The 24404-nt window shown below is 51.7% G+C and overlaps 1 protein-coding gene across 3 annotated transcripts in view; it reads left to right on the top strand.

The window, feature by feature from the left end:
* Window positions 1-6: 6 nt before the first annotated feature.
* Window positions 7-24404, top strand: part of STK32C (serine/threonine kinase 32C) — a 68865-nt gene continuing 44467 nt past the window's right edge. For all 3 annotated transcript variants that reach the window (XM_042019646.1, XM_042019644.1, XM_042019645.1), the window contains exon 1: window positions 7-129. Coding sequence is in view for 2 of the 3 variants with exons in the window: in XM_042019644.1 (XP_041875578.1) it covers window positions 45-129 (85 nt within the window). In the remaining variant the exon portion in view is untranslated. The remainder of the gene's footprint in view (window positions 130-24404) is intronic.

Raw genomic sequence — 24404 nt, 5'->3', positions numbered from 1 at the left:
GGCTGGCGGGGAGCGGCCGCAGGGCATGCCAGCCGCCTGCCCCGATGTTTCACTGGAGCAAGTGGAAGAAGAGGATGGGAGCGAGCGCCTCCTCCTCCAAGAGACCCGTCTTCGACGAGCGAGAGGACGGTGAGTGCGGACCGAGATGCTCCGGGGTGCCCGCCCTGCCCCGGGATGCTCTGCCCGGCCCGGGATGCTCTGCCCTGCCCAGCCCGGGATGCCCAGCGCCGGGGCACTCTGCCCTGCCCTGCCCTGCCCCGGTGGTGCCCTTGCCGCGGTGCCCCGGGATGCCCAGCCGCGGGGTGCCGTGTCGCGGGGTGCCGAGCTGTCCCCGCCCGGCATTGTGGTCCCACCGCGGTGCCCCCGGCGGAGCGGGCGGCAGGGGGCTGCGGGCGGGGGGCCGTGCCGGGTGCGGGGTCGGGCCGGGCGTTGCCTCTCCGCAGGACGCGGGGACTCTGCCCATGGACACCCCACGGACACCCCGCGGACACCCCGCAGACACCCCACGGACACGGGGCGGCCGCCGTTAAAACAAGGGGGGACTGAGAAGGGGGAAGTGAGGGGACAGTTCAGCAGCTAAGTTTCAGTCTGTGCACGGACAGCCCCGGTGGTACCAAAGAAGGGCCAAGTGCCGCCGGCCATCAACACCCGAACGCTGTCAGTGCAGAAAGCTTGCTTTGGGGTTTTTCCCAAAATACAAGCTGGGGGATTTTTTTAGAAACACACCGTGAAATACCACCGTTGCATTAGAAATCTCGGGTGCAGGGCGAAATTTCAAAAGAGCAAAGGAAGGAAACTTTGACTGTGGGTGGGGGAAGAGTCGGGAGAGCCATCGGGCCAGCAGCCGGGTGCCGGGTGGCCGGGGCAGTCCTGAATGCTGTGCTGGCCCTGTGGCACCAACCGAGCACACGCAAAAATCCCTGTGTGTGTGAGGTGCTGGAATTGTGCACGGGATAAACCCGGAGTTAGATGTGTTAGTTTGAGTCTGAGTGCAGTGATGTGTGGGTCGGGGTCTGCTGGAATTCCCTCGGTGAGGAGATCAGACCTGTCTGTGCTGCTCTGGCAGCTGACAGGGGTTAAATTAGGCAAACTTTTCCTGGCACAGGAGCTGGTTGATTTCTCCAACATGTTTTTATTAGCAATTCACACTGAGCAAGCTGAGTAAAGACACTTAAATCAGAGGCTTTGCTGCAATTTCATTCTGAAAGCAAAATTTCTTTCTGAGAAGCTTTTAATTCTGCCCTGAGCCTGTGTGCAGCCAACCATGGAGAGTGAGTTCTGCAGGTGAATAACTACTGACAGGAGCCTGGGAACACCTCATCAGGTACTTTGAAGCAGCGCTTTTGCTATGTCCCAATTACTGGGACATCACTGCCTTGATATCTCCTGCTTTTCCATGATTCCTTGTTAGAGTGTGCTCAGAGCAATTAGTGTTGTTCCAGTGAACTCATATTTACTGTCGTGGCACAGTTGCTATGGTGATCTCTTAAGACATCCCAATAACTTCCTTAGATAAAGAAGCCAGTTGATACTCAGGTTTGTGTGTGACATAATGTGGAAGAGTTACTAGTGACAACAATTTAATGAGAAATCAATTAAAAATATAAAAAGGAAGAAGACCATTTGATATGTGGAATTCTGCCCATAGGTGGTTCCTGGTGATGAATTTCTGCACAAGGATGAGCCTGACTATCCAGCAGATAGTCCCTGTTTTGTCAGGGTGCATGTAAACAGAAGGTTAACGTTTATTGTAGTGAGTAGTAACACAACTAGTACTTTCCCTCAGATAAATCCAACTCCAAATCGTTGCAGACCTTACAGTCTTTGTCCCTGACTTCCTGGGGACTGGTTTTGGAACTTCACTGAGTCACTGGTCCCTGTCACACCGCTGTGGCTGAGCCAGCTCATGGGGGGTGTCCTGGGGGTGGGGAGTAACGTGTTTGCTCTCTTGGTGTAGAACACCTGGCCCCAGAGGGTTATCCACTGTTTACCCCTCCATTAAGAATTGCTGTTTCTCCTCAGCCTGCATCTGTCCCGCCCCAGCTGCCTGCTGTTGGATCTCAGCGGGATAAACGCAGGAGTTCAGTGTCACACCCCTCTCTCTGGCAGGGCCATGGCTGCTGGTGTCCTTGTTGGTGGGACCTGTGGGTTGAGCTCTCTGAGTCTGTGACTCCAAGGGTAAACTTAGTGTTCCAGAGTATGTCCTAAGGATCTTCTCTCAATCCTCTCCCCTTTTTCAGCATCTTTTCTGACAGTGCTGGGGCTGGGCTTGCTCTTTGGCGGAGGTGGAAGCTGGTGCTGGTGCAGCTGGTGTGTGAGGCTGGCTCCTGGTCCACTCAGGGCCAGGGTGGTGCGGAGCTGTGCTGTGGAGAGCCATGCCCAAGGGACAGCTATGCTGCTCCCTCCTTGCTTCTCTTCCTGGGTGCTGTGGTGTCCCCATCCCCCCAGTTTTCCCCTGGTTCAGGTCACTTCCCTTGGCTGTGAAGCCGGGTGCAGGCCAGGTGTGCCTGGTCCTGTGTGTTGGGTACACTGCATCTGTCTGACCCTCCTGGGGTGCCCTGCCTGTGCTGCTCCGTGTCTGCACACACAGCCTGGGGGACATTTCTGGGCATTTCAGAACTGCGATTCAGCTAACAGGAAAGCTGACTGTGAAAGGACAGTTGCCTGCGTGTTCGTGTGTGCTTCCAGGGAGCGCTGGTATGGGGGAGATGGGTTTCTCTGGCCGTGGGAGCCACTGCTCCAGCTGGTTCCAGTCCCACAGAAACCTGGCAAGCTGCACATCCATCATCTGGGAGGGAGCTCCAGCCTGTCCAGCCGGAGACACTGCCTGGGGATGCCTTTGTGAGAGCTCGCTTTTGGCGAGGTGCGTTGTACCCTGTTCATGAACAGAGAAAGTTAATGAATGGAGGGGAAGGAAGAAAAACAAAGTAAGGGGAAAAGTATGGGAAGAAGAAAACAAGGCAAAAGGACAGAAGGGCTGCAGGGTTGAGCACCTGCAGTTACGGTGTGCTGGAGTAAGGTGGGCTCAGTGAACTGAAGTGAATTGTAGTGGGCTTGTGGATTCTGTGTTACCACCGTGGGCTGTTCTCCGTCGGGAAAAACACGCCCTTGTCTGCAGGGGCTTTTCAGGGTTTGTTATTTATACCTGTAAGAGTCTGTTGAAAACTCCTCACTTGGGGGGCAGATTTGTTCTCCAGCCCCACGAAAGGGTGGTCACTGCCTGTCTGCTGGCTGAGAGACATCTCTCTGTGCAGGGCATGGGGCACTGGGGTGTCTCACAGAATCACAGAATCATTTGGGTTGGAAAAAATCCTCCAGGATCATCGAGTCCCAGCTGTGCCCACCAAGGGATCCCCACCTTGTCCCCAGCCCAGTCCTTCCTTGGACACCTCCAGGGGTGGGGACTCCATCACCTCCCTGGGCAGCTCCTGCCAATGCCTGACAACCCTTTTTATGAAGAAATTCCTCCTGATGTCCAACCTGAACCTCCCCTGGCTCGGGTTGAGGCTGTTTCTTCTCATCCTGTCCCTTGTTCCGTGGGAGCAAAGCCCGACCCTTGCCCTGGCTGCCCCCTCCTGTCAGGGAGTTGGAGAGTGAGAGGAGGCACAGAAGTCATGAGTCTTGTTTGTCATTTGGGCAGGAATTACGCTCTCATTCTGGGAAACAGCCAAGCAAGTTTTATTGACACCTCCCTCCTTTTAAAATTCTTTTTTATTAGTTTCTTTAAAATTGATTTTTTATACTAAGTGAGGAAAACCTGTCATTGTGAAGCCAGTGGGAATGTTTCAACTCAGATATTTAAAAAATACTTAGTAGAGTTGTTGGACTTGGGCAACGAGGCTGAGCAGGAGGAAATACAGGGCACAGTTAGTCTATTAGCATTGCCCACAGTTGTGTTACATGAGAGAGGGGGAAAACCACAGCATGATTTATCTCTCTATGCAATTATGTCTGAAGAGGAATTTCAAGAGTGCATTTTGGATGTGGTTTCTCCTGAATCAAAGTGGTTTACTAAAAAAACTGTGTGTAAATATACATGAGAATCTGTGAAGCCATCTGCTGCTTTTTGCTTTGCTGTGCCTCCCCTCGCTGACACGAGACGAGTGGTCCAGGGTTCCTGTCCATGTCCTGATACTGAATTAGTTTTTCAGCTGATGTACAAGGTTTTAATGCTTTTTAATGCAGCCCAGTGACTTTCATCATGATTAGCATTTTGTCTCAATCACTTTTCCCCCTATCCCTTGTTTGATTCTCTGCCAGAATGCAGATTGTGTTTCGTAAGGGGGTCAGGTGCAGGCTCCTGTGTTTATCCTACTTGCATCAAAATCAACTTTTAAACACAAGTTTCCAGTTCTGCAGCTCATGGGTGGAGCTGTCCCAGTACACCAGCCTGAGTGAGAAGTGTGTGCTCAGGGTTAGTCTGCGTCGGGTGAAGTGTCCGTGGGTGTCATGTGCGGTGTCCCCTCTCAGGGAACAAGCTCCGATCACACTGGGAAGAGGCACCAGGCTGGGGTTGGGCTGAAACGCAGCTGCAGGGACAGCCAGCAGCGTTCGGGGGTGTGAGGGTGTGAGGTGCTGCGGTCACTGTGCCCTGTGGCTGCGGGTGCTGGTCCGTGTGGGGCTGACAGGTCTCAAAGCCGCTCAGCGATCGCCCGCTGAGAGCTTCCGAGCGGAGAGACTCTGGTCTGTAAAATGTGGTCATGTGGAAAGCCAAGAAGCTCTCACACGCCTTGATGCCGCCTCTCTGGCTGTGCCATTTGCTGAAGGGCCCAGCTTTGGGGACACGCAGGGCAGGCGGCTCTGAAGCCCCGCGCTGCCTCCTCGCCCGGCATCGCACCGTCCCCATGGAAACGGGCGAGAAGCTGCAAAACCTGGGGGAACTGCTTAAAATAATACCCATTTTGATACCAAGCCGTGTGTTGGCAGGCGGGGGGTCACACGCCGGGAGCGAGAGCGGGCAGCCCCGCTCCCTCAGCCCGGGCCGGAGCCGTGCGGGGCCCGGCCGGGCCCGGCTCCCCCGGCATCCTGCGCCGCCTCCTCGCAGCCTGCCCCGGCCGGGGGCTGCTGGCTGCAGCTTCGGGCAGCCTCCCGGACCCCTGTCCTTGTCATCTGCATCCCGTGCAATTCAGGGGTTCAGTCCTCGCAGATCGGCAAGCTGTTCGTGTTCTGCTTTTCCTTCCTCTGTCCTGCTCCGATGGGAGTGAGATGTCCAACATTCTCCACGGCCCTCAGCAGTAGTTTTTCGGCTTGGGATTCTTCCCCGTAACTTTTTGTTCCAGGGTTTGAGACCTTCAGGGAAACGAGGGCATGCTGCCAGACATTCAGAGGTTCGGGGCAACAGGGACATGGAAGGATGGGGAGCAAAGCCTGACCTCCCTTGTCCCGTGTCCTTTACCTCTGCAGGGGGGACCCAAACCCTTCTGGCCAGGTGTGTGACAGGTCTGGGGACATCCTGCTGGGAGAGGGACCTGCGAGATGGACCCAGGGACCAGGAAAAGTTTCTCTCTCTCTCCTGAGGTGATCAGAGCCATAAACCACGTGCTGGTCTTGGGGCAGCCAGTGTGGCCTGGCTGCGTCCCCTGGTCCCTGTGGGCCAGGGCTGCCCCTTAGCACTGTCCCTGCTCCTGCTGCTGCCGGCCTGCCTTGGCTGCTCCTCACAGGACCCAACTCTGTCACCTCAGCTGGGCAGGGCTTTCAAGCCCTGGGCAGGAAACACTGTCCTTTTATTGGAAATCTGTGGACTAGTGCCCAGTAAGGCAGTTGTGAAATCCCAAAAACTGCTTATTTGGGGTCAGATACAGCTTCCATGCTCTGCAAACCAGTGACTAAAGTATTCCCTGCTCAGGCTGCAAGGAGCACTTTTCCCATAGCCTGACTTTCATGGCTGTGGGTTGGGAGCACAGATGCCTCTCCCTGATATTTAAAAACAAGGGAAAAAAGCCTTTGTGTATTATCGAAGTGGTAGCTAAGTAAGTAAGCAGGGAGAGGAGGGAGTGGGAATTGCATGGAGGTGTCAGCAAAGCTGTGTTTAGCATCGGCGGGGCTTTGTTTCTGCTGCCCCCAGATCTGTGATGTTTTGCCTGTGCTTTGCCCAGGGACTTGCTCCCTCCATGGGCTCTCTGCCCCCGGCCTCCTGGCAGAGCCATTCCGGCCAAGAATGGAAAACTTTTCTAGCTTTTCAGTGTGTCATGTAATGCAGAAATAGGTTAAATCCTGGGAATTCAGCATTGTCAAGTCATGGAGATATGTGGTACCATGAGCAGTATTGGGATTACTGGCTCTGAACTGGTTAATGACTGTGCTGCCCCTCTCCACGCTGGTGGCCATGGTCCCTGCGCTGTAGTGCTGGCTGAAATCTGAAGAAAAGCCATTCTCGAGGGGCTCATGTGTCTGTGGGAGATCTGAGAAGAGGATGTCAGGGTGAAATGAGCCCTCAGGACAGCTGAGACTGTTCACATGGAGCTGGAGTACCAAAAAATAAACAAACACAACAGCAATTTGAGGGACATTTGATGGATAGGGAGGGACAAGGGCAATCAAGGAAAAGTCACTGGAAGTACCATTCAAGTGAAATATTAAATCAGATTAATACTTGATGTATTCTGTGGAGGTCACAGTCCTCATGACTAGCTTGGAATGGGCTTCCTGTGAGTTGGGAATTACATGCAGGAGCACGTTATGGATCTGCCCACCTTCCTCCCCATGTCCCCAGTGCTGGCGTGGTGACCTTCCTGGCTCAGCTGGCATTCCCCCTGCAGCTGTGCTTTCTGGGGTGCAAGTCCCAGGATGTGGAGCTGATGGTACTAGGTCGCTTGTAGAGAACAGCACCAGCAGCTGCCGGCCGGGAGAGCTGTGCTGTTAGTGCTGGCTGCGGAGGCAGCACAAGGTCACCTCGTGCCGTGCCTGGTGGAATGTCAGTGAGCAGCACTTGACAAAAAAAACCTTCCCAGAAATGAATAAAGCAGCTCTTTTGGCAGTTTGGTACTTTCACCAGCTGAAACTGGGGTACTGAACTGGTGAAACAGCTCGGTGTGTCGGTGTGTCACATTATGGGAGAAGGGGTGTGGAGCTGGTGTGTGCCATGGGGTCCACTCAGGGCTGGGGAGAGCCTGTGTTTCCTTCTAAATATTGCTTTATTTCTTGTGGGAATGCCTGAAATGGAGTGTTGCTCCCCCACAGTGGTGTTCTGTCCTGGGTCACGGCCTGGCTTTCCACTCGCTGTGGACACAGGTGAGTCTCTATGAGCATGGCCCAGCTGGACTCGGACAGGGCACGTTGCTGAGCCCACTGTCCATGGCAGCCTGGGATGTAAAAGCAGGCTTGACTGTTCCCACTCTTTTCAGTGGAGCTGCTCTCCAGTTCCGAAGGCACAGTCACTCAGCAGGCTGTGGAGCCTCTCGCAGCTGTTAAGGTGCAGTTTCCACCACCCTACCACACATCCTGTCCTGTGCCACCCCATTCATCATGGCTAGCAACTTCCTGTGGTGGCACGTGGCCACAGGTCCCAGAGGTGCCACAGGGAGCCGTGGCAGGCTCCGAGGGCTGGCGGGTGGGGTGTACCTCCGAGATGTGGTGTGTGCCAGCCCTGCACAGCTGTGTGCCGGGGAGGGGATCCGCGCTGGCTGGGCCCTGCTTTGGTGTTCATCTCCTGAAGTACAGAGTGTCGGGACAGCCTGTGAGCGGCTCAGCTTCTCCACACAAGAGAAGATAAATGTCAGTGTCCTCTTTCCCTCTCCCACTGTTCTTCACAAATTAAATTGCTTTCGGTGACAGTTATGGAAAATTAAAAGGGCTTCAGATGTGTGGGAACAGCCGTCTCTGAGCACTGCCAGGCAGTGAGGTGTGATAGCGTGCGAGTGTTGATGTGTTCATTTATATCTCAGGTGGTGTTCAGGGGCTCTCCCAGTACCTGGGAGTGGTGAGGAGATGCAGGCACTGAATGATGTTCAGAATTACGTGGCTTGCTGGTTTGCCTGTGCCCATGAATCCTTACAGGCTGATGGTTAGCCCTGCTGTGTAATTAAGTGAAATTAAATTAAACTGCAATGTAATGTCTTTATAGCTTTGCTGATGTTTCTGGAAGCTGATAAATTTCATTTATTTTTCCAGAAAATACTTGGTTCAAGTGGCTCCAGCAGAGAGCTGCTGGGCTCCTGAGGCTGATGATGCCTGAGTGACTTTCAGGGTAACCTGCAAAGGGCTGTCCCAACACAGAGTTACTGTCTTGTCCAGGGTTTGCATTTGGTTACAGCTGAACTGTCCAAAGATACAAGTGATGTTCTATATTTCCGTGGGTAATATGTGCATTGGAGCACTGGAGAAAGTGCCTGGAGTAGCTCTGAAGCAGAGTGGGGAGGACAGGAGTGAGGCTGTGGAAGCACTGCAGGTACTGCTGTGTCACTTTGGGTCTCCCATTCTTCCCTGAGCCGTCTTTGCTCAGGAAAAAATACTTCTTTCTCATTTCCTTTATTTCTCCTGACCATAAACCACCTCCTACCCTCCAACAAAGAAACAACCCAAATAAAATGCACAACACAACAAAAGTTGCCGTCACCACTTAAAATACTGGGGTGTGATTTGTGTCCTGGGATTTTAGAGGGATCAATGGTGGCAACAAAAGGCCATCATATGAGTATTTCAGATATCCGGGCTGGGGGAAAAAAGCAAAGGAGCAGGGAAACTTGGTGGAAACTTAGATTGAGAATAACGTGTTGGGGTGTTTAGGAACTCAAGAGCTGAGACACTTCCCAGCATCAGCAGTGAACAGCACTGGTGTGTAGGTGGGACAGTCAGCATAAGGCACATGCTGGTTCCTTGACGAATTCCTGTGGTTTTGATTCTGGTATCTGACAAAGGTCAGAAGGGTGGGCTGGGCAGGGCTTAGGCTAAAGCTCAGGTTCCTCCTCTGAGCAAGCAGTTCTCCATGAGTTTTCAGAGCTCCTCTTGCCCCTGGTGCTGGCTGGACACCACTTTACCGCCGTGGTTCAGTGTGTTTCACTGTCAGAGGGATACAGGCCATCTCCTGTAGGAGAGATGTGGCACTTTAAATAAAGTTTATTTAAAATGCCACAGAATCCACGGGAAAGCTGTGTACTGCACGTTGGCTTTTTGTGTACTGGTTCCCAGTCTTAATGGGAACTGGCAGGCAAGACCAGCGAGCAGGGAACACAGAAAATGATACACATTATGTTTGGATTGTTTGCACTGTTGGAAAATGTGCTTTATGCTTCACAGAAAATAGGGCCAAAGCTTGGTCCCAAATAATTTTCACTTTAAAGGCTCAATGCTGCATATGGTAATCACATGAATAATTCATACACATGCAAACAGGCCCCATGATTTCATATTCAAGCCTGATTCTAGATTTGCACAGAACTTTGAACTGGCATGGGTTAGTGGCTCGTCCAGCACAGAAGAGGCTTGGCAGGACCTTCAGCCCAGGATGAAACAATCCCCTGTCCCGACAGTGCCGGCTGTGCGTCTCCTTAAGGGCTGGGAGCTTCCCTGTCATCCCTGCTCGGATGGACTGGCCAGTGGCTCTGACAGTGTCCAGAGCGCAGTGCCTCGAGTGCCTCCTGAGCCTGACCTTGACGTGCTTTGTTTCCTTTCATGCACTGTTTCTCCTGTAACCAGTACCAAAGATTTTGGGGAGAGCTGGTGTGGGTCCAGGCTATTGCTGTGAGCTCAGCACAAAGCTCTGAGCTCCCCAAAGGGCAGGCAGTACCTGTTCAAGGAATGAGCTCAGGTTGTGGGAAGAGGTGTGGATACGGCAGCAGTGGGCAGGAACGGGAACTGGGCAGCTGGCGTTGGCTGGGGGTCTCTGCCCCGGTGTGTGGGTGTGCCTGGCTCACCCCTCCAACAGGCACTGCCCATCAGCTCATCCCGGGATTTCTGGAGTAACTCAGGAGTGCTGAGGTTTAGGTACAGCCAGCACAGGCAGGAGTTCTGGGTGCAGCTGAAGAGCAAAGAGCTGCTCACATCGGGCTGCTGGCGGTGGCACTGTCCAGTGCTGCTCGGACATCCTGGCTGGCCGTGGCTCTCCGTCCTCTGCCTGCAGCTCCTTCAGGAGCCAGACTCAGGGGCCATGTGGAAGCTGCCTCAACCTGTCAGTTCCTGCTCGAGCACCAGCACAGGGGCTTTGCCGAGGTCCCTCAGTAGTGCCTTCGAAGGCAGTGACAGCCCAGCAGCCCTGTGGCCGCTCTGGTGCGGCAAGTGCAGCGTGGGGCGAGCGCAGGCACCGGGGGCACTGGCAGCTGCTGCTGCTCTGCTCCACTGGGTTTTATTCCGTGTTAAATGCCACAGCAGGAGCATCGCAAGCAGGTGTCAAAACAAGCACAGCTGCAGCGAGGCAAACTTAGGGATTGATTAATGAATAGTTTCAGCCTGTTGTGTGTTTCTCTACATGGCTTTCTGATGTAAAGATCAATCTGTGAATTTATTTAAAAAATAACAGGTTTCTTTTAACCAGAACAAATTGCTTCTGTTTATCAAAAGGCTGAGTAACATCAACAAACAGTTCAGTCTCTGGTTGCCCCTCAGCACTACTTGGGAAATTATTTTAGTTAGTGCTTCTTCTGGCCTTGGTTTGGATTTTTCCATGCTCTTAGCTTGGCATCTCCAAAGGCGCCCCTGCCTTCCCCACTGCTCTCTCCAGAGGCCACTCTCCTCCTCCTGCTCTCTGTGCTGAAGTGGGGTTTTTCCATTGCCAGCTCTTCTCTCGCTCTCTTGCCAAGGCTGCACAGGGGTTATTCCCTGGGAGTTTGCTCCATGGGGTATCCCAGGGCAGATGGCAGTGGGCAGATGGGTGGCCCGGGTGTCCAGTGGTCAGTGTTGGTGGTGGGGATGCTGAGGTAACAGCCCCAGGGACGTGCTTGGGCCCCACAAGCCATCCGTGCTCAGGCAGCAGCGCCCCGAGGTGCTGTGCAGTGTGAGGAGGGGGCTCTCCCAGGGGCCGGCTCTGTGCCCCCTGCAGCCCCCCATGGTGCCCACCACAGCCGGAGGGGAGGGCAGTGCCCCTGCTCCACGTGCTGCTGCGAGACCTGGCTCCCCTCCTCCCCGTGGCTGGGTTCTCTGTCAGGAGATGTTCTTTCCAAAGCGACTTGCACATCACTGTGCTCCAGAGAATTTCTTATCACAGCAGTAGGATGTCTGCGTTCCCCAGAGAATTTGAACTTGGTGAATAATTCTGTTTGACATCCACTGTGAATTTGGGTCTGCTCTCTTCTTGTGCAGTTGAAATGAATCCTGAGTGGTTATGACCATCCGTCCTGCAGGTGCCAGGTGGGTCAGCTCAGTCTCTGCGATGCTCGGGCGCTTGGGTGCATCAGTGTGGTCTGACCGTGGAGTGAATTTGTTCTGACACCTCCAAAAGAAAGAACAGGCTTGTTCTTGACTACAGGGAGCACCAAAGGAGATCACTGCTCCTACCTGGGGTCAAGCAAAATATCTTCAGGCATTCATCACTCTCTTGTGGTTCTTTTTTCCTTCCCAGATTTACTGTCATTGCCAGCATGTGTGAGTGATACCCCCCTCATTCATACTGCCTTGCTCCTAATTTTTCCTTCTTTGCCAAAAAGAGCCTCTTCCATTGCCAGAACTGTGAGAAATGCCTGCCCAACTCAATGTGTGGCAGAACACAGACCTGCATTTGGGGACACTGGCGGGCCCAGAAACACCAAACCCCCTCTTGGTGCTGCCTTGGTGTTGGTGCTTGCCACCCTTGGAGCCGGTGGCTCTCGGAGCCGGTGTCGGTGCTTAGCCTGAATGCCTGGTGAGCTGCTGCCCCCGGGTCTCCCCTCTTCAGCTGAGTTTGTCACAGGCATGTGGGTCAGTGGAGAAGCAGCATTTCCACAGCCGTTAAAATGCTGCTGCAGCAGCTCTGCCGAGCACCACATCCACTGATCCCAGCCAAAGGTATTTTGGGAGCATGTCTGCTGCTCACGAGCCTCTGGGACAAAGATAGGACCATGTGCCTGAAATAGCACCCTGGAGCCTGCACACCCCACCAGTGGCTGCTCTTGAGAGGGAAATCCAGAGTTTGTTTTCAAGTCATCATCACTGTGTTGACAAGGCTGTCGTGAGGAAAACGGTCTCAACTGGGAATATCTGAATTAACTCCAAGTGCAGTGTACACACACAGACAGTGTGCACTGCTCACCGCCCAGTGCGGGTACAGAAAGGACTCCTTGCCTTTTGAAACAGAATCACAGACTCACCTAGGGTGGAAAAGCCCTCCCAGCCCATCCAGTCCCAGCTGTGCCCCATCCCCACCTTGTCCCCAGCCCAGAGCCCTGACTGCCACCTCCAGCCCTTCCTGAGACACCTCCAGGGCTGGGCACTCCAAACCTCCCTGGGCAGCCCCTGCCAAGGCCTGAGCACCCTTTCCATGGAGAAATTCCTGCTGCTGTCCACCCTGAGCCTCCCCTGGCACAGTCTATTGAGCTGCCTGTTGAGGGAGACACGGATTGCTGTTGTGGTTCAGTGCCTGCTCTGTTTTCAAGCTGTTTGCTGAGGGGCTCCTTCGGGCTCCTGTGTGCGAGGACACGCGTGGCAGCAGTGGGTGCTCGGGGCAGTGGACATGCTGGGGGTGCTGTGCCCAGGGCCCTCCCTGCGGGCACAGCACGGCCGGTCTGCTCCCAGGCCGTGGAGGAGTTTGTGGTGGACAGTGTGCATTCATTAATGTGCACGTTAAAAACCACAACCCCAAACCAGACATCACTATATTTTCATGGTGTTGATCCATCCAGTTGCCAAGAAATGAGCATAGCTGCCAGTTCAGCCCGTTTTCAGGACATTTTTTTCTATTCTTTTTGATTTTCTTTTTGGTGCTCCAGTGGTGTGAAATGCTGCAGCAGAAACCATCCTTCAGTGCTGTAATTGCAGTGTGTGCAGCAGTGCTGGAGTGCTAGAAAACAATTAAATGGCATTTCAAAATGAAATGTCTCTTCTGTTGCATCTCTTGCAGCTCAAATGCAATATGGCTGGTGCACAGTTTGACTTTTTGGTGTATTTTCCCAGCATTCTGGTAGTTGTCACCAGCCCCAGTGACGCAGCAGGAGGAACAAGACGTTCATGACCCACAATAAATTTGGTGGTGTGGCAAGTAGTAAAAGCCTCTTTTGATTGAATACCAGAAGCAGCTGATTGTAGAAAATATTCTTGGGCCCTCTATGTTACAAAGAGTTCTTGTCACAGGGCTGTTACATCTGCAGGAAACTCCCATGCTTCTGGATTGATTTGGGAAAAGCAGTGATGATCAGGAGACATAAAATAAATGATAGAATATGGGACATCAAATAGAATGAGGGAGGTTGTTCCCCAAAAGACCTATGTTTGTCTCGGACCTTTTAAATCCTCTCATTTAATTTTAAAAAAGAGGTAATGCTGAATTCTGTTTTGTTATCAACAGTTTTTAAGTTCTCACTCAAAAATGCTTGTGTGTGATCCATCACACACTGGTTGCTGCTGTGAGCCCAGGAATTTTGTCACAATACCTCGCTGTCTACTGCTGCATAGAACACAAAGTTAAACAAGAAGTGGGCGGCTCCTTCTCCTCTGCCCTGAGCAGCCTTTGTGGCTCTCCTTGGGCGCACAGAAAAAATATGCCAGGTCTGAGGGCTTCAATTACCTGTGGTGACTGGGTTTGATGTGGCTCTTTCTTAGAAAAGTGTTCTTAATTATTGATATTGCTGCTTTTTCTATTAATTAATGTTTTAAATCTTCCAAATACAGTGTCAGGGCCTTCCCAAATGTTGTGGCACTGAGGTTAGCCATGGTCTTTCTATGTCCTTGTAAGCCGTTTCCCGATCTTTTAATACAAAGCCTTGTTGTTTTCCCTTCTCCCAGGTGGCTCCTTCTCTCCAGGACGCAGTTGTGCACTTGCAGGAGGGTGGGATACTGTTACAGCATGATAAAGTGCATTGGATTTCATGGCAGCAGTTGGTGCATCTGCGATGACTTGTGCTGTTCATTATTATCTGTATTTCCATAGCAACGGGGAGGTCTGGTCAGGGACCCGGGCCGTGGTGGCGGCGTGGGGGTGAGGGCAGGGTCCCCTCTGCCACCACAGCCCCAGCACTGCGGGGAGAGGGCTGGGCTCTCCCTTAGCAGAGCTCCAGCACCGCTGTGCCCATCTCGTGTAAAGCTACTGACTCATTTTGTTCTCCTTTTCCCTGACCAGACTGCAGCACTCCTTAACTTTCTGTGCCACACCTACTCCAGATGAGATCCCTGAGCCATCCCAGCCCTGTCTCCATGTGTGGTCCTACCAGTGCCTACCAATGGGAGCCAGCGGGGCAGGAACATCTGCTTTCGTTGGTGCATGCCCTGACAAAGTGTGAGCGTCCCTATTGCTCCCTGAGCTCGTCAGCCTGGGAGTGTAATACAACCTGACAACTCTTGAAAAAACCCAACTGGAGAATCTGTTCTCCTGCAGTCTCGGGGCGCTGTTTTCCACAGGTTGGCTGTTGCTATATAAAGAAATAGTCTGTTGTTTCTAAATTTACCTTATTAATGTCACAGAGCATAAAGAAAAATAGCAACAACAAACTGGCATTGCAGGCAGGGAACGGTGCAGGAGCGGGCAGTGGTGGCCGTGCCCAGCTGGCTGGGTGCTCTGTGTTTGCACCTCTCTCTGTTTGGGTACCCGAGGCTGTTGGGTCACCCATGTGTGTGTGCCTGTCTGCACCCCAGACACCCTGCTCTGGGTGCCTGGCAGCTGGCTCAGGCTTTGAGGAAAACACAACATTGTCAGAATTTTTAAAGGAACAAGAAGATGAGCAAAGCACTGCTGAGGTTGCAGTGGGGCATGGGATGTGGCCTTTCCACAGGCAGGTAGGAGCAGAGCCATGTGCCAAGGGGGGAGCTGAAAGCCCCCTCCATGTTTCAGGGAAGCCACCCTCAGGTTTCATTAGCACACAGATTGTTGTCAATCTCCTTGGCCTTGGCAAAATCTGGATACAGGCATCATTCTGCCCGGAGCTGTGGGTGTGTCTGACCAGTGCTCTGTGTGTCTGACCAGAGAGCCTCTTCCCTGCCACCAACAGCAGCCTTCTCACTGGGTGGGGAAAGGTCAGATCTGTAACTGCAGTCCAGAATAATCATTAAACGTAGGAAATTACCTATGGTGCCACAATTACAGGCACATTTGCAAAAGAAGTAATTCTTTTTTTTTAGGACAGGGATGTAACATGGATGTACCTATCTGAACAGCTTCCCTTTATGGCCCCCAGGTGCCCCCAGCTTGTCTCACACTGGTGTTCCTCACGAGGATCTGCCATTGGGAGTGCGACTGGGGCTGTTCTGACTGGCCCAAGATCAGATTTCCCATGTGTGACCTAAGTGGCAGCTCCATTCTCCAGGTTTGATTTTAAACTTCTTTGTGAAGCCCCACTGCTTGCAAGTTCTTTGTGTCTCAACACGATGCAAATTCAGCACAAGGTTTGCTGCAAAGTAGGTCTCAATGCAGCAGCATTCGTTGGCGTTGGGCTCGAGTAGAGCTGTACAGTGTTGTCAGATCCATGCCCTACATACCTGAATTCCTTCCTCCAGGTGCTTCCAGGGGGGATGTTTGGTACATCAGGATGTGGTATGCCTCTGCCTGCAGGTGAACTCTGAATTGTTTTGTTGGCTCTGAGCACACAGAGGTGTTTGCCCAGGTGGTCCCAGCGCCGCCCAGCAGTGATGCTCTTGCTTAGGCCATATTGGTTTGTCCTTGGTCATGAGTGTCCCTTTGGGTCACAAAGTCCTCTCTTCAGGCACATGAGTGTCAAGGTGTTATAGCTGCCAGTTTGACTGATGAGGTGGAAGTGACCTGTTCAGCGGTGTAGGGACTACCTGCTGCTCTGGGCTGGGAGCCTCCAGGCTGTGCTGTGCCCCTGTGTTGGACTTGTGCTCCACGCATCTGGCACCAGGAGCATGTGGGGTGTCCTAGTAGGCACCCATGCTGGTGTGCTGGGACATGAACTGGGGGAAGAGACAGATGGAATGGGAAAATGATACCTGATTCTTCTGATGGAGCTTCTGCCTCTTTTAGACTGATCACTTAATGTTGTTTGAAACTCATCCCTCTCTGTTGGTCTCTCTGACACCGAGGCTCTCCCAGTGCAGTACTGTGGCTGCCCACTGCACATCAAACCTCTGTGTGTCCAGCCTTGGTGGTCGGAGTTGCCTTGAGTGGTGTTAAGGGATCAGTGTGCCCCCAGTAGGGAGACACACACAAATCCTCCATTTTTTCTCCTCTGGGAGCCCAGTGGCTGCCCCGGTGCTGCGTGACCAGTGGGTCAACACCAGGGAGGTGTGTTTGGTGCCACACAGACCCAACAACCTGGCCGAGATCAGCTCCTAATTAAAGCACACTGTGTTTGGAGGGCAGGGAGATGCCATTGAGAGGCGCTCTGCTGAGGCTGCTTGGGTGACACTAATTGCTGGCAGTTAATTAAAAAGCAGTTAAGAGGAGAGCTCTTTGAGGGATGCTAGCGAGGGCACAGGGTGGCTTGTTGGGTTGATCTCGTTACCATTTCTGTCTGACCCCATGCAGCTCTGCCCCATGGCTGTTCCATCCCCGATGGAACTCGAGATGTGCAGGAGGCGCCGGCAGCCGCTCCCAGGGTGCTGCCTTGTCACCCAACCCCGCCACCCCCTCTGCCTCCTTCCATCCGCCACATCCACCACCCAGCACTTGCATTTTCCCATTTCCACTGCAAATCTATATCAGCAAATGAGCAAAATAAACGTTGCTTGTTTGTTTTGACAATTACAGTAGAGATTTAATTACACTCCTTCCTCATATACTGCTGAATGTCATGTGGTGTGTTAGGCGTAAACAAAGATGTTCTGCCAACATGAGATATGGTTATTAAAGACACACTGTCAGCCTGCAGCCTCATCTCGGAGACTGGTGTCAGCTGGAGCCCAGCTTCCAGCATCTGTATTCTCATGTCCATGTGCTGTTTGTGAGGAAGAGGCAGATGCTGAGCAGAGATGTCACCGAGAGTGACTGAGCGAGCTGTGGGGAAGTGAGCAAGGAAACAGAAAAATAAGAAAAGAGTGAAAACCGCGCCTGTGTCTTCAATGATTTTGAGGCAGCAGCTTCAGGTATTGTAGCAGGAATACAGTATTTCAGTCTTTGAGTAAGTTCTCTGTTCAAAACAGTGGGGAGTCTCAATTGCCATCATGAAAAGGGCCCAATTTTCTTGCTCATCACTTACTGCCTTTGAAGAATCTGTCTTAAAGCCTGAGCCTATTGTGTTGTGTGAAAGCAGCTGTGGCATTGTCTGGCAATGGTAAATTGGCAATGACTTTGCATTTCATAATTATCTGACAAGGAATCATTTACGATGCACACGTCTCTCAAACCCCATTGAAATGTGCAGCACACGTTTGACGTTATTAATTAAAAATAGGAACTCCAAACGCTCTCTGGCAGCAGCTCCTATTTCCCCTCATTCCACTGGGCCATTGACAGGGACAAGGCTGAATTAAAGCAAGGGTTAGAAATTCTTTCTGAAAACTACTTTGGGACTCCAGGGTTATTCAGGAGGGCAGAAGAGACCATTGACCATGTTTCAGATCCCTCCAACCCTTATCCTTAAGCTCACGAAGAGGCTCTGTGAGCTCCCCCCACTCCCAGTGAAGGTCAGTCTCTCAATTACATCTTGTCAGAAAACCTCTCAAAGAGGCAATTCAAGAGAGAAATTATTTCTAGAGATTCTTGTCAAATTACAGAAAGCCTTGAATTAAATGAGTGTCCATTACTTAATGGCAATTATGGAGAGAAAATCCTTACTTCTGAAAAAGGGGAAGGTCCACTTTCCTATGGAAAATTTAGTTTTTAAAATAATAAAAGATGGCTCATTCTGCTCCAGACCTGAAGCCTGAAAGAAATGAATGTGTATCCTTGGAGGGATTTAATTTGGAAAGAGAAGAGGCCTGGCGGTATCGTTCTGTGTGCTGTGGGAGCAGCCCCACCGCAGAGCCGCCCTCGCAGCTTCTCCCTGCCCTGGCGAGGAGCCGATGGACCTGTCAGTGCTTTTGGGGTGCCAGCACCCCAGACCTGACTCTGGCTTTGCAGTTCTTCCCCAGCCATTCAGAGCCTTTCCCAACATCTTCCAATCAGCCTTGAAACGAGCTGTGTCACCAGAGGGGTGCGAGGAGGGCAGTGGCAGGAGGGTGCAGAGCCGAGCTGGGGAAGCCGTGTGGGTTTGGGCCCTGCTGGCCACCCCATGGCTTGTCCCAGCCTTATCCCCGTCTCACTGCAGAGCTTGGTTTGGCAGTGAGTAAGAAAACATGGCCCAGCCTTGCTGGTTTAGAACCAAAGGAGTGTTTTTGAGATTTGCCTTACGTCTTTCGGGTATTTTTATCGTCTGCCTCATTCGAACGGTCTCAACTGAGTCATCTCATCCCTAGTTTAGATTTATGCTCCTTCTACGCCTACTCCAGCAGGACCCAAATCCTCCTGGCACAGCCTGCTGCTGGCCTCGCTAGAGTCATGGAAGTCTGGCATTAAATTATGTGGGCACTAGGTTGGGGAGTTATGAATATTGATACATTTTATTTAGCAGCTTTCTGAATTTAATGAGTGTCCATAATACAGTAATTCATAATTTATCATAAATAAAGACAATAGATTAGGTTGCAGTTTAATTATTGCTTGTTTTGTAGCTGTTGTGGGGTTTGTGTAGCAAAGTACAGACAGGAAAAGCAACCTTCCTTAAATTCCAGCCCTTCCTTTCTGCAGGATTAGGGGAGTAGCTGTACCCCTTCCAGTGGCACTGTTCATGGGACAAAATGACAGGACTGTTGGCTTAGCAGGAACCTTGTCTGTTTTTGAAACTCCAATAATCATTATTCCGATGCTGTGGTAATAAAGAATCAGGGATTCACTGACACATTTTTTGTGCTTGCATTGACTGGCAGTCTGTGACAGGATGAGAGGAAATGGCCTCAAGCTGTGCCAGGGGAGGCTCAAGTTGGACAGCAGCAGGAATTTCCCCATGGAAAGGGTGCTCAGGCCTTGGCAGGGGCTGCCCAGGGAGGTTTGGAGTGCCCATCCCTGGAGGTGCCCAAGGAAGGACTGGACATAGCACTGGACATAGTCACAAGGTGGGCATCAGGCACAGCTTGGACTCGGTCTGGGAGGGCTTTTCCAACCTCATTGACTCTAGGATTCTGTGATTTTCCTTCCACAGACACTTGGTTTCTGCTTATTTAATGAACAAAACCCCTCCAAGTGGGACAATGGACAGCTGCTCCGCTCGTTTAATTCCAAATGGTGAATATTGTATTTATGAGGGAAAGATCCAAATATGGTCCATCTGGTACGAGTTACTCAGCTGTTCACTTCACAGAGAAGAGAACGTTTCCATATCTCTCCCGTGATGTTCACATGAAGAGCTGAGTCTTTTAAAGCTGTTCAATGTTTTTCTTTGCTGAGGGGTCCCGTACACATGAGAAATTCCACTAAACCTTGCACTTTGTGTTCCCAAAACAGCAGGGCTGCCCAGGTGTGTCAGGTTCTGGAGTGCAGCCCAGGCTCTCACAGCTGTGTGTGCTGTCGTGGCTCAGGTGGCCTCTCTGTCCCACCTGCCCGTGACCAGCCAGCTCGGGTGGGAGCACGCGTTCAACGCCTCTATTCCAGTCACCGTGCTGTAGTGTGACGGTGCCAGATGTGTTGAAATTGGGCAAAATCAGGCAGAGCCATCATGTTTAAGTGCAGCCAGGCTCAGGGCAGCCGTGGGAGCTGGGTGCCGGTTCTGCTCCTGCCTGGGGAGGTGACGGCTGATCCCAAGGGGTGTTGGGGGAACCACCCCATTGCCCCGGTGTCTCCTGGGCTGGCTCCAAATGCCTGGCAGCTCCTCTGGGGTCACTGAAGTTCTAGTGCTGGATGCCACTGTTAAGAGATGGATGGTACAAAAAGCTTTAGGAAGTGGAGGAGGAGCTTTTTGCCAGAGATTTTAATTTTGCATTGAGCGTAAGGGGAGTGGAAGGAGTCAGACATAATCAGGAGAGAGCGAGGAGCTGTCCAGAAATAATGTCCTGTCTTTCCCTCTGAAAGCTTTGAGAGTTTCTGATTGATTTCAGGGGAAGCAGCACTGGAGACTGAAATGAAGGAAAGTTACAGAAGATATGGTAGGTCAAAGATGAGATGGTTTAAAGGATTGGTGATCTGAGAGCTGCTAAGAATAGAGCACGCCAGAGACAGAGCAGAGTGTCAGGCAGTCTGAGGGGATGGATGCTCCTGCAGCTGCGGCGTCTCCAGCAATGGCAGCAGCAGCAGAGGTGAGGGATTTGGGAGAAACTGGTTAGAGAGCAGATCTACAAGAATAGAAGTTGTGCCTGGAACTGGAGCGCTTGATCCATAATAAAGCCTTGACATGGCAGCAGCCTGGGGAGGGACTGGAGGCAGACCCTGTCCAGTGACCTCGAGCTGAGAAGGTTGGCCTTTGGTCTGGGATCAGGCAATAGTGCCAGAGGGAGGGAGGCACCTTTTTCTCTATCTCCATCAGCAGCCAAATAAGCAGTAGCTGGTTTACTAAACAGGAAGAAAGCAGTGGTTGGAGGTTGTGGAAGGTTTGCTGATGGCATGGACAGCCAGCTCCGTGGGGCAGGCTCCCAGGGCCAGCACCACATGCAGAGCTGTGGGGACCACAGGGTCTCCTCATGGTGGATATACCCAGCTAGGTAAACAAAACCCTCTACAGGTGTATCTGTGACTTAATGCTTTTCCATAAAATATTTATTATTCCATTTTAGAAACTAATTTTCACTGAAAATTATTTCTTAAGAATTCTCGATCACCTCAATTAGAAAGAAGAACAGTTCTAGCACACTCATTTATGCACTGGCATAAATGGGAATAAAAGCCTTTGGTTTCCTGTGCTGCCTGGCAGTCGGGGTGTGCTGCGAGCAACTGCTGCAATTGCCATTTCCATAACACACGCATGCACACACATTAAATTTTGATTCACATCCCTGACATCTAGAAAATTGCTCCTTAACAAAAGGAACATTATAGGCATGCTACAAAATACAGGCTTGGTCTGGCCACATTTTGGATAACGCTACCCTATTCTTTAGAAAATTGGTTTTATTGCTGGTAATTAGGCTAAAAGGAAGACTATTTAATCCTGGCCAACCCAACTTTCTGGGACATTAAGTTCTAATAGGCAGATATAAACTGGTCTTAATAGATGAGTCTGACATCATCTGGCTGCTTATTAACTATTAAACTTTGTTTCAGTAATTCTCTTGGCAGCTCTGTGTGTGTTGCCATAGTTTCTTTGTTAACAGAACAAGACATTAATGCATTTTGAGTACTTCTTGCCCAAAAGACATGAAAAAACACCTTCTGTTTAAAGATGCAAACTGGCAGCTGTTCGGGCGGCAGGCAGAGCCGCGGCGGCTCCGCGGCTGGTGGCGCTTGGGGCGTGGGCGTGCGCTGTGGAACGGCACCGGGCACCTCTCTCGTCTCACCTGGGCTTTGCTCACCTGGGCAGTCACCTCGGAAATGTAGGGGCCTTTTAGTTAGCAGTGGCTGGGCCACCAGAGTGGAGATTTCCAGAGCTGTGCAGTGTGCTTGGCTGGGGACACGCGGGGGCCCTTGGGGAGAGCGTCCCCAGGGCTGGGCAGGATGGGGCTCAGCATCTTTCTGACTCACGGGCCATTCGCCAGTTTTCATCTGGGACTTGAGCCGTATGCTTTTCATTCCCTCTCCTTGTTGGCACCTGGCATCCTCTTGAGAGCCATCGCCAGAGGGGACCGTGGGCAGTGTGACCTCCACGGCCACGCCAGCCTGGGCTGGAGCTGTTGAAGGATTTTCAGTAAATATGAGTAACATCTAATTCGTTTCTTCTCATCTGTGGGATAGATCAAACTGGAGGATAAATAGGCTGAAATCAACTCCTGTCTCTCGGCTGACAGTGATCAGCTTCAGCCTGAACTTACTGAGGGAAAATCTGTGGGAGATCTGTACAGTAGTGAAAGGCTTTTGTAAATAATTATAGGCTTAAGGGACGTTGTAGCATTGGATAGTGACAAGTGGTATTTATTCCATATTTTGTTCAATATTGTAAATTACATATTTATTAAAAAAAATAATAACAGGCATCAGCTGGACCAGCATCTCCTCCCACACCGGGGTGCAGCAGCTGCTGCCTCTGGACTCCCCAACTCCTGCCAGAGCCAGTGGAGTCAGCCAGCAACTAACACGGCAGTTTTTAAAGGAAAAACAAATGCCTGTGTATATGCAAAGTCAACCTTGGTTTGCCTAAAGCAGCTGGGAAGGGCCTTCTGTGGAGAGGTTACTGTCTGGGGATGATTCAGTGTCAGCACTTGGTTCCGTTACCCTTGGAGATGCTTTGCAGGAATTCCAAACAGGTAGCTGAGACACCCGTATTGTTTACAGAAGAAGGCTGAAATGTTGCTTTGCTGGATGGGATTTGGGCATCTCTGGCGTGGATGAGCAGGCTCTGCTGGGCAGGAGTGTGGCCACATCCCCAGGAGGGTGGGAAGCACTCGGGGCAGGGAGGTTCTCCTGTGCTCAGCACAGTGCTGTGACCAAGCTCTGATTTCACAGACTGTTTCTGTTCCTTTTGGAATTTAGTGGTGCAGCTGGGTGGGAGGGGAGCACGAGTCACTCAGCACTCAGAGCCTTGTTTTGATCCCCAGCGCCAGGCACTGACAGGCTTCATTCTGCGCGGGGATAAGCACAGCTCAAGGGCTAACAGTTTAAATACCTCCTGCAAAACCAGCACACAAAGAGGAGGAAAAGTCAAGAAAAAAACACAGAACTTATTTTTCCCGTTTTTTTTCCCCCATTTGTGCTGGGATGAGGCTGTGGTAGGACACTGGTTTTAAAGCTGGAAGGAACAAAGCAGGTTATGCTCTCGCAGCTTTTCCAGGAAGGGTGTATCTGTGTGCCTGTCAGACACTGGATCTCCATCCTTACCATGAGCACAACACTTGACCCCTCCTCTGGCAACAAATCCCTTCCTCCCAGTGATCAATTATGGTGTAAATGTACATATTCTCCATTGTATGAAGATACATATATCCATTATAGTGACTTTTTGATATTTCTGGATACTAGTAGGCTAATTTAAGAAACATTTAGTCTTTCTCTCTCTGTTTCTGGATCAAAAGGAAGCAGATTTTGAACAATTTTTTCCCCAGGAGGTAGAAAAGTAGTATTTGCCTTTAGGGAATAAAAGAGAACACTTTCTGTTCATTAAATCTAACTGGAAAGTGCTCGAGATGTCAAGTGTGAAGACAGAGGCTGAGAGAAGGGAAAGGTTTTGATTTCATTCAGTTGATTGTACAGTTTATCAGGAGTTTGTTGAATTTGATATTTCTCACTGCTGTTCATAGTGAGATGCATGACAAAAGATGTGGCCCAGCTGTAGGGAAACCAGATGGAATATGAAGAGATGGAGGAGGGATTTGGGGCAGTGGGATTTGGGGCAGTGTCACAGGCACGTGAGAGGACTGGATAGCCCCCGGTGTTGTCCCCACCTGCTTGTTGAGACTGTCTCCTCCCCTCCTTTTTTTCTTGGGGGAATTGCACTAGTTTGAACAAAGGCAGGGCTTCACTGGCATTTTCAGTATTTCAAAGTTATATTTATGATGTTTCATAGGAGTTTATTCCTTTGTCTATTTACTTGGGTGCTTTTGGCATCAGTTAGATGCTGGGTTTGAGGTTTTTCCTATTTTTGGGGGTGAGTCACAGTGTGGCTTCCATATGCACTCTCCTGGCAGGCAGATGGGGTTCCTGCCTCCGTGACAAGACTGGAGAGGCTGCTGGGTGATAGCGAGAGCCCCTGAGCTGACAGTGGTGTTGGGTTAATAGCTCTGAGTTGCTGATAACGAGGATGGGACAGTCTGTGCCAGGCACGGGACGCCAGCCCCCGGCACAGCCCCGAGCGTCCCCAGCTGTAAGGGCTGCCCTGGTTCTGTGAACATCTGTGAACATCTGGGAACATCTCCAGTGTGCAGGTTCTGAGTGTCAGCTGCCACACGGGGACGTCGTCACGTGAGGAGCTGCTGTAAATCCAGCGCATCAGCAGCCGCATAATCTGGAGGATAAATCGCGGTGACATGGAGCCGGGAGCCCGTCAGCTCCAGATTACACCATTTGCTCGTCTGTCACCGTCGCACCGATCGTGGGCTTTTCCTAATGCGTCTTCATTTCGGCTTCCCGTGGCCTCCCTGCCACGCCGGGAGCGCTGGGGAGAGGGTCCGGGTGGCTTCCCGGCAGTTCCCTGCTGGCTCCTCCGGCACCGGGCTCTGCCGTGTGCGGCGGCTCCGCTCCCCGGGATGTGGCGCCTGGTGGCAGCGCTCCCGCCCGGACAGGGACAGGGACATGGACATGGACATGGACACGGTGATCCCGGGCATCTCCTCCCTCACAC

The sequence above is a fragment of the Corvus kubaryi genome, unplaced genomic scaffold, assembly GCF_017639235.1.
Source record: "Corvus kubaryi isolate FWS band 111438036 unplaced genomic scaffold, C.kubaryi_AGA036_p1.0 138, whole genome shotgun sequence".
In the NCBI taxonomy this organism is placed as follows: domain Eukaryota; kingdom Metazoa; phylum Chordata; class Aves; order Passeriformes; family Corvidae; genus Corvus; species Corvus kubaryi.
The sequence above is the reverse complement of the archived record's forward strand: the minus strand, read 5'-3'. Positions and strand labels throughout refer to the sequence as shown.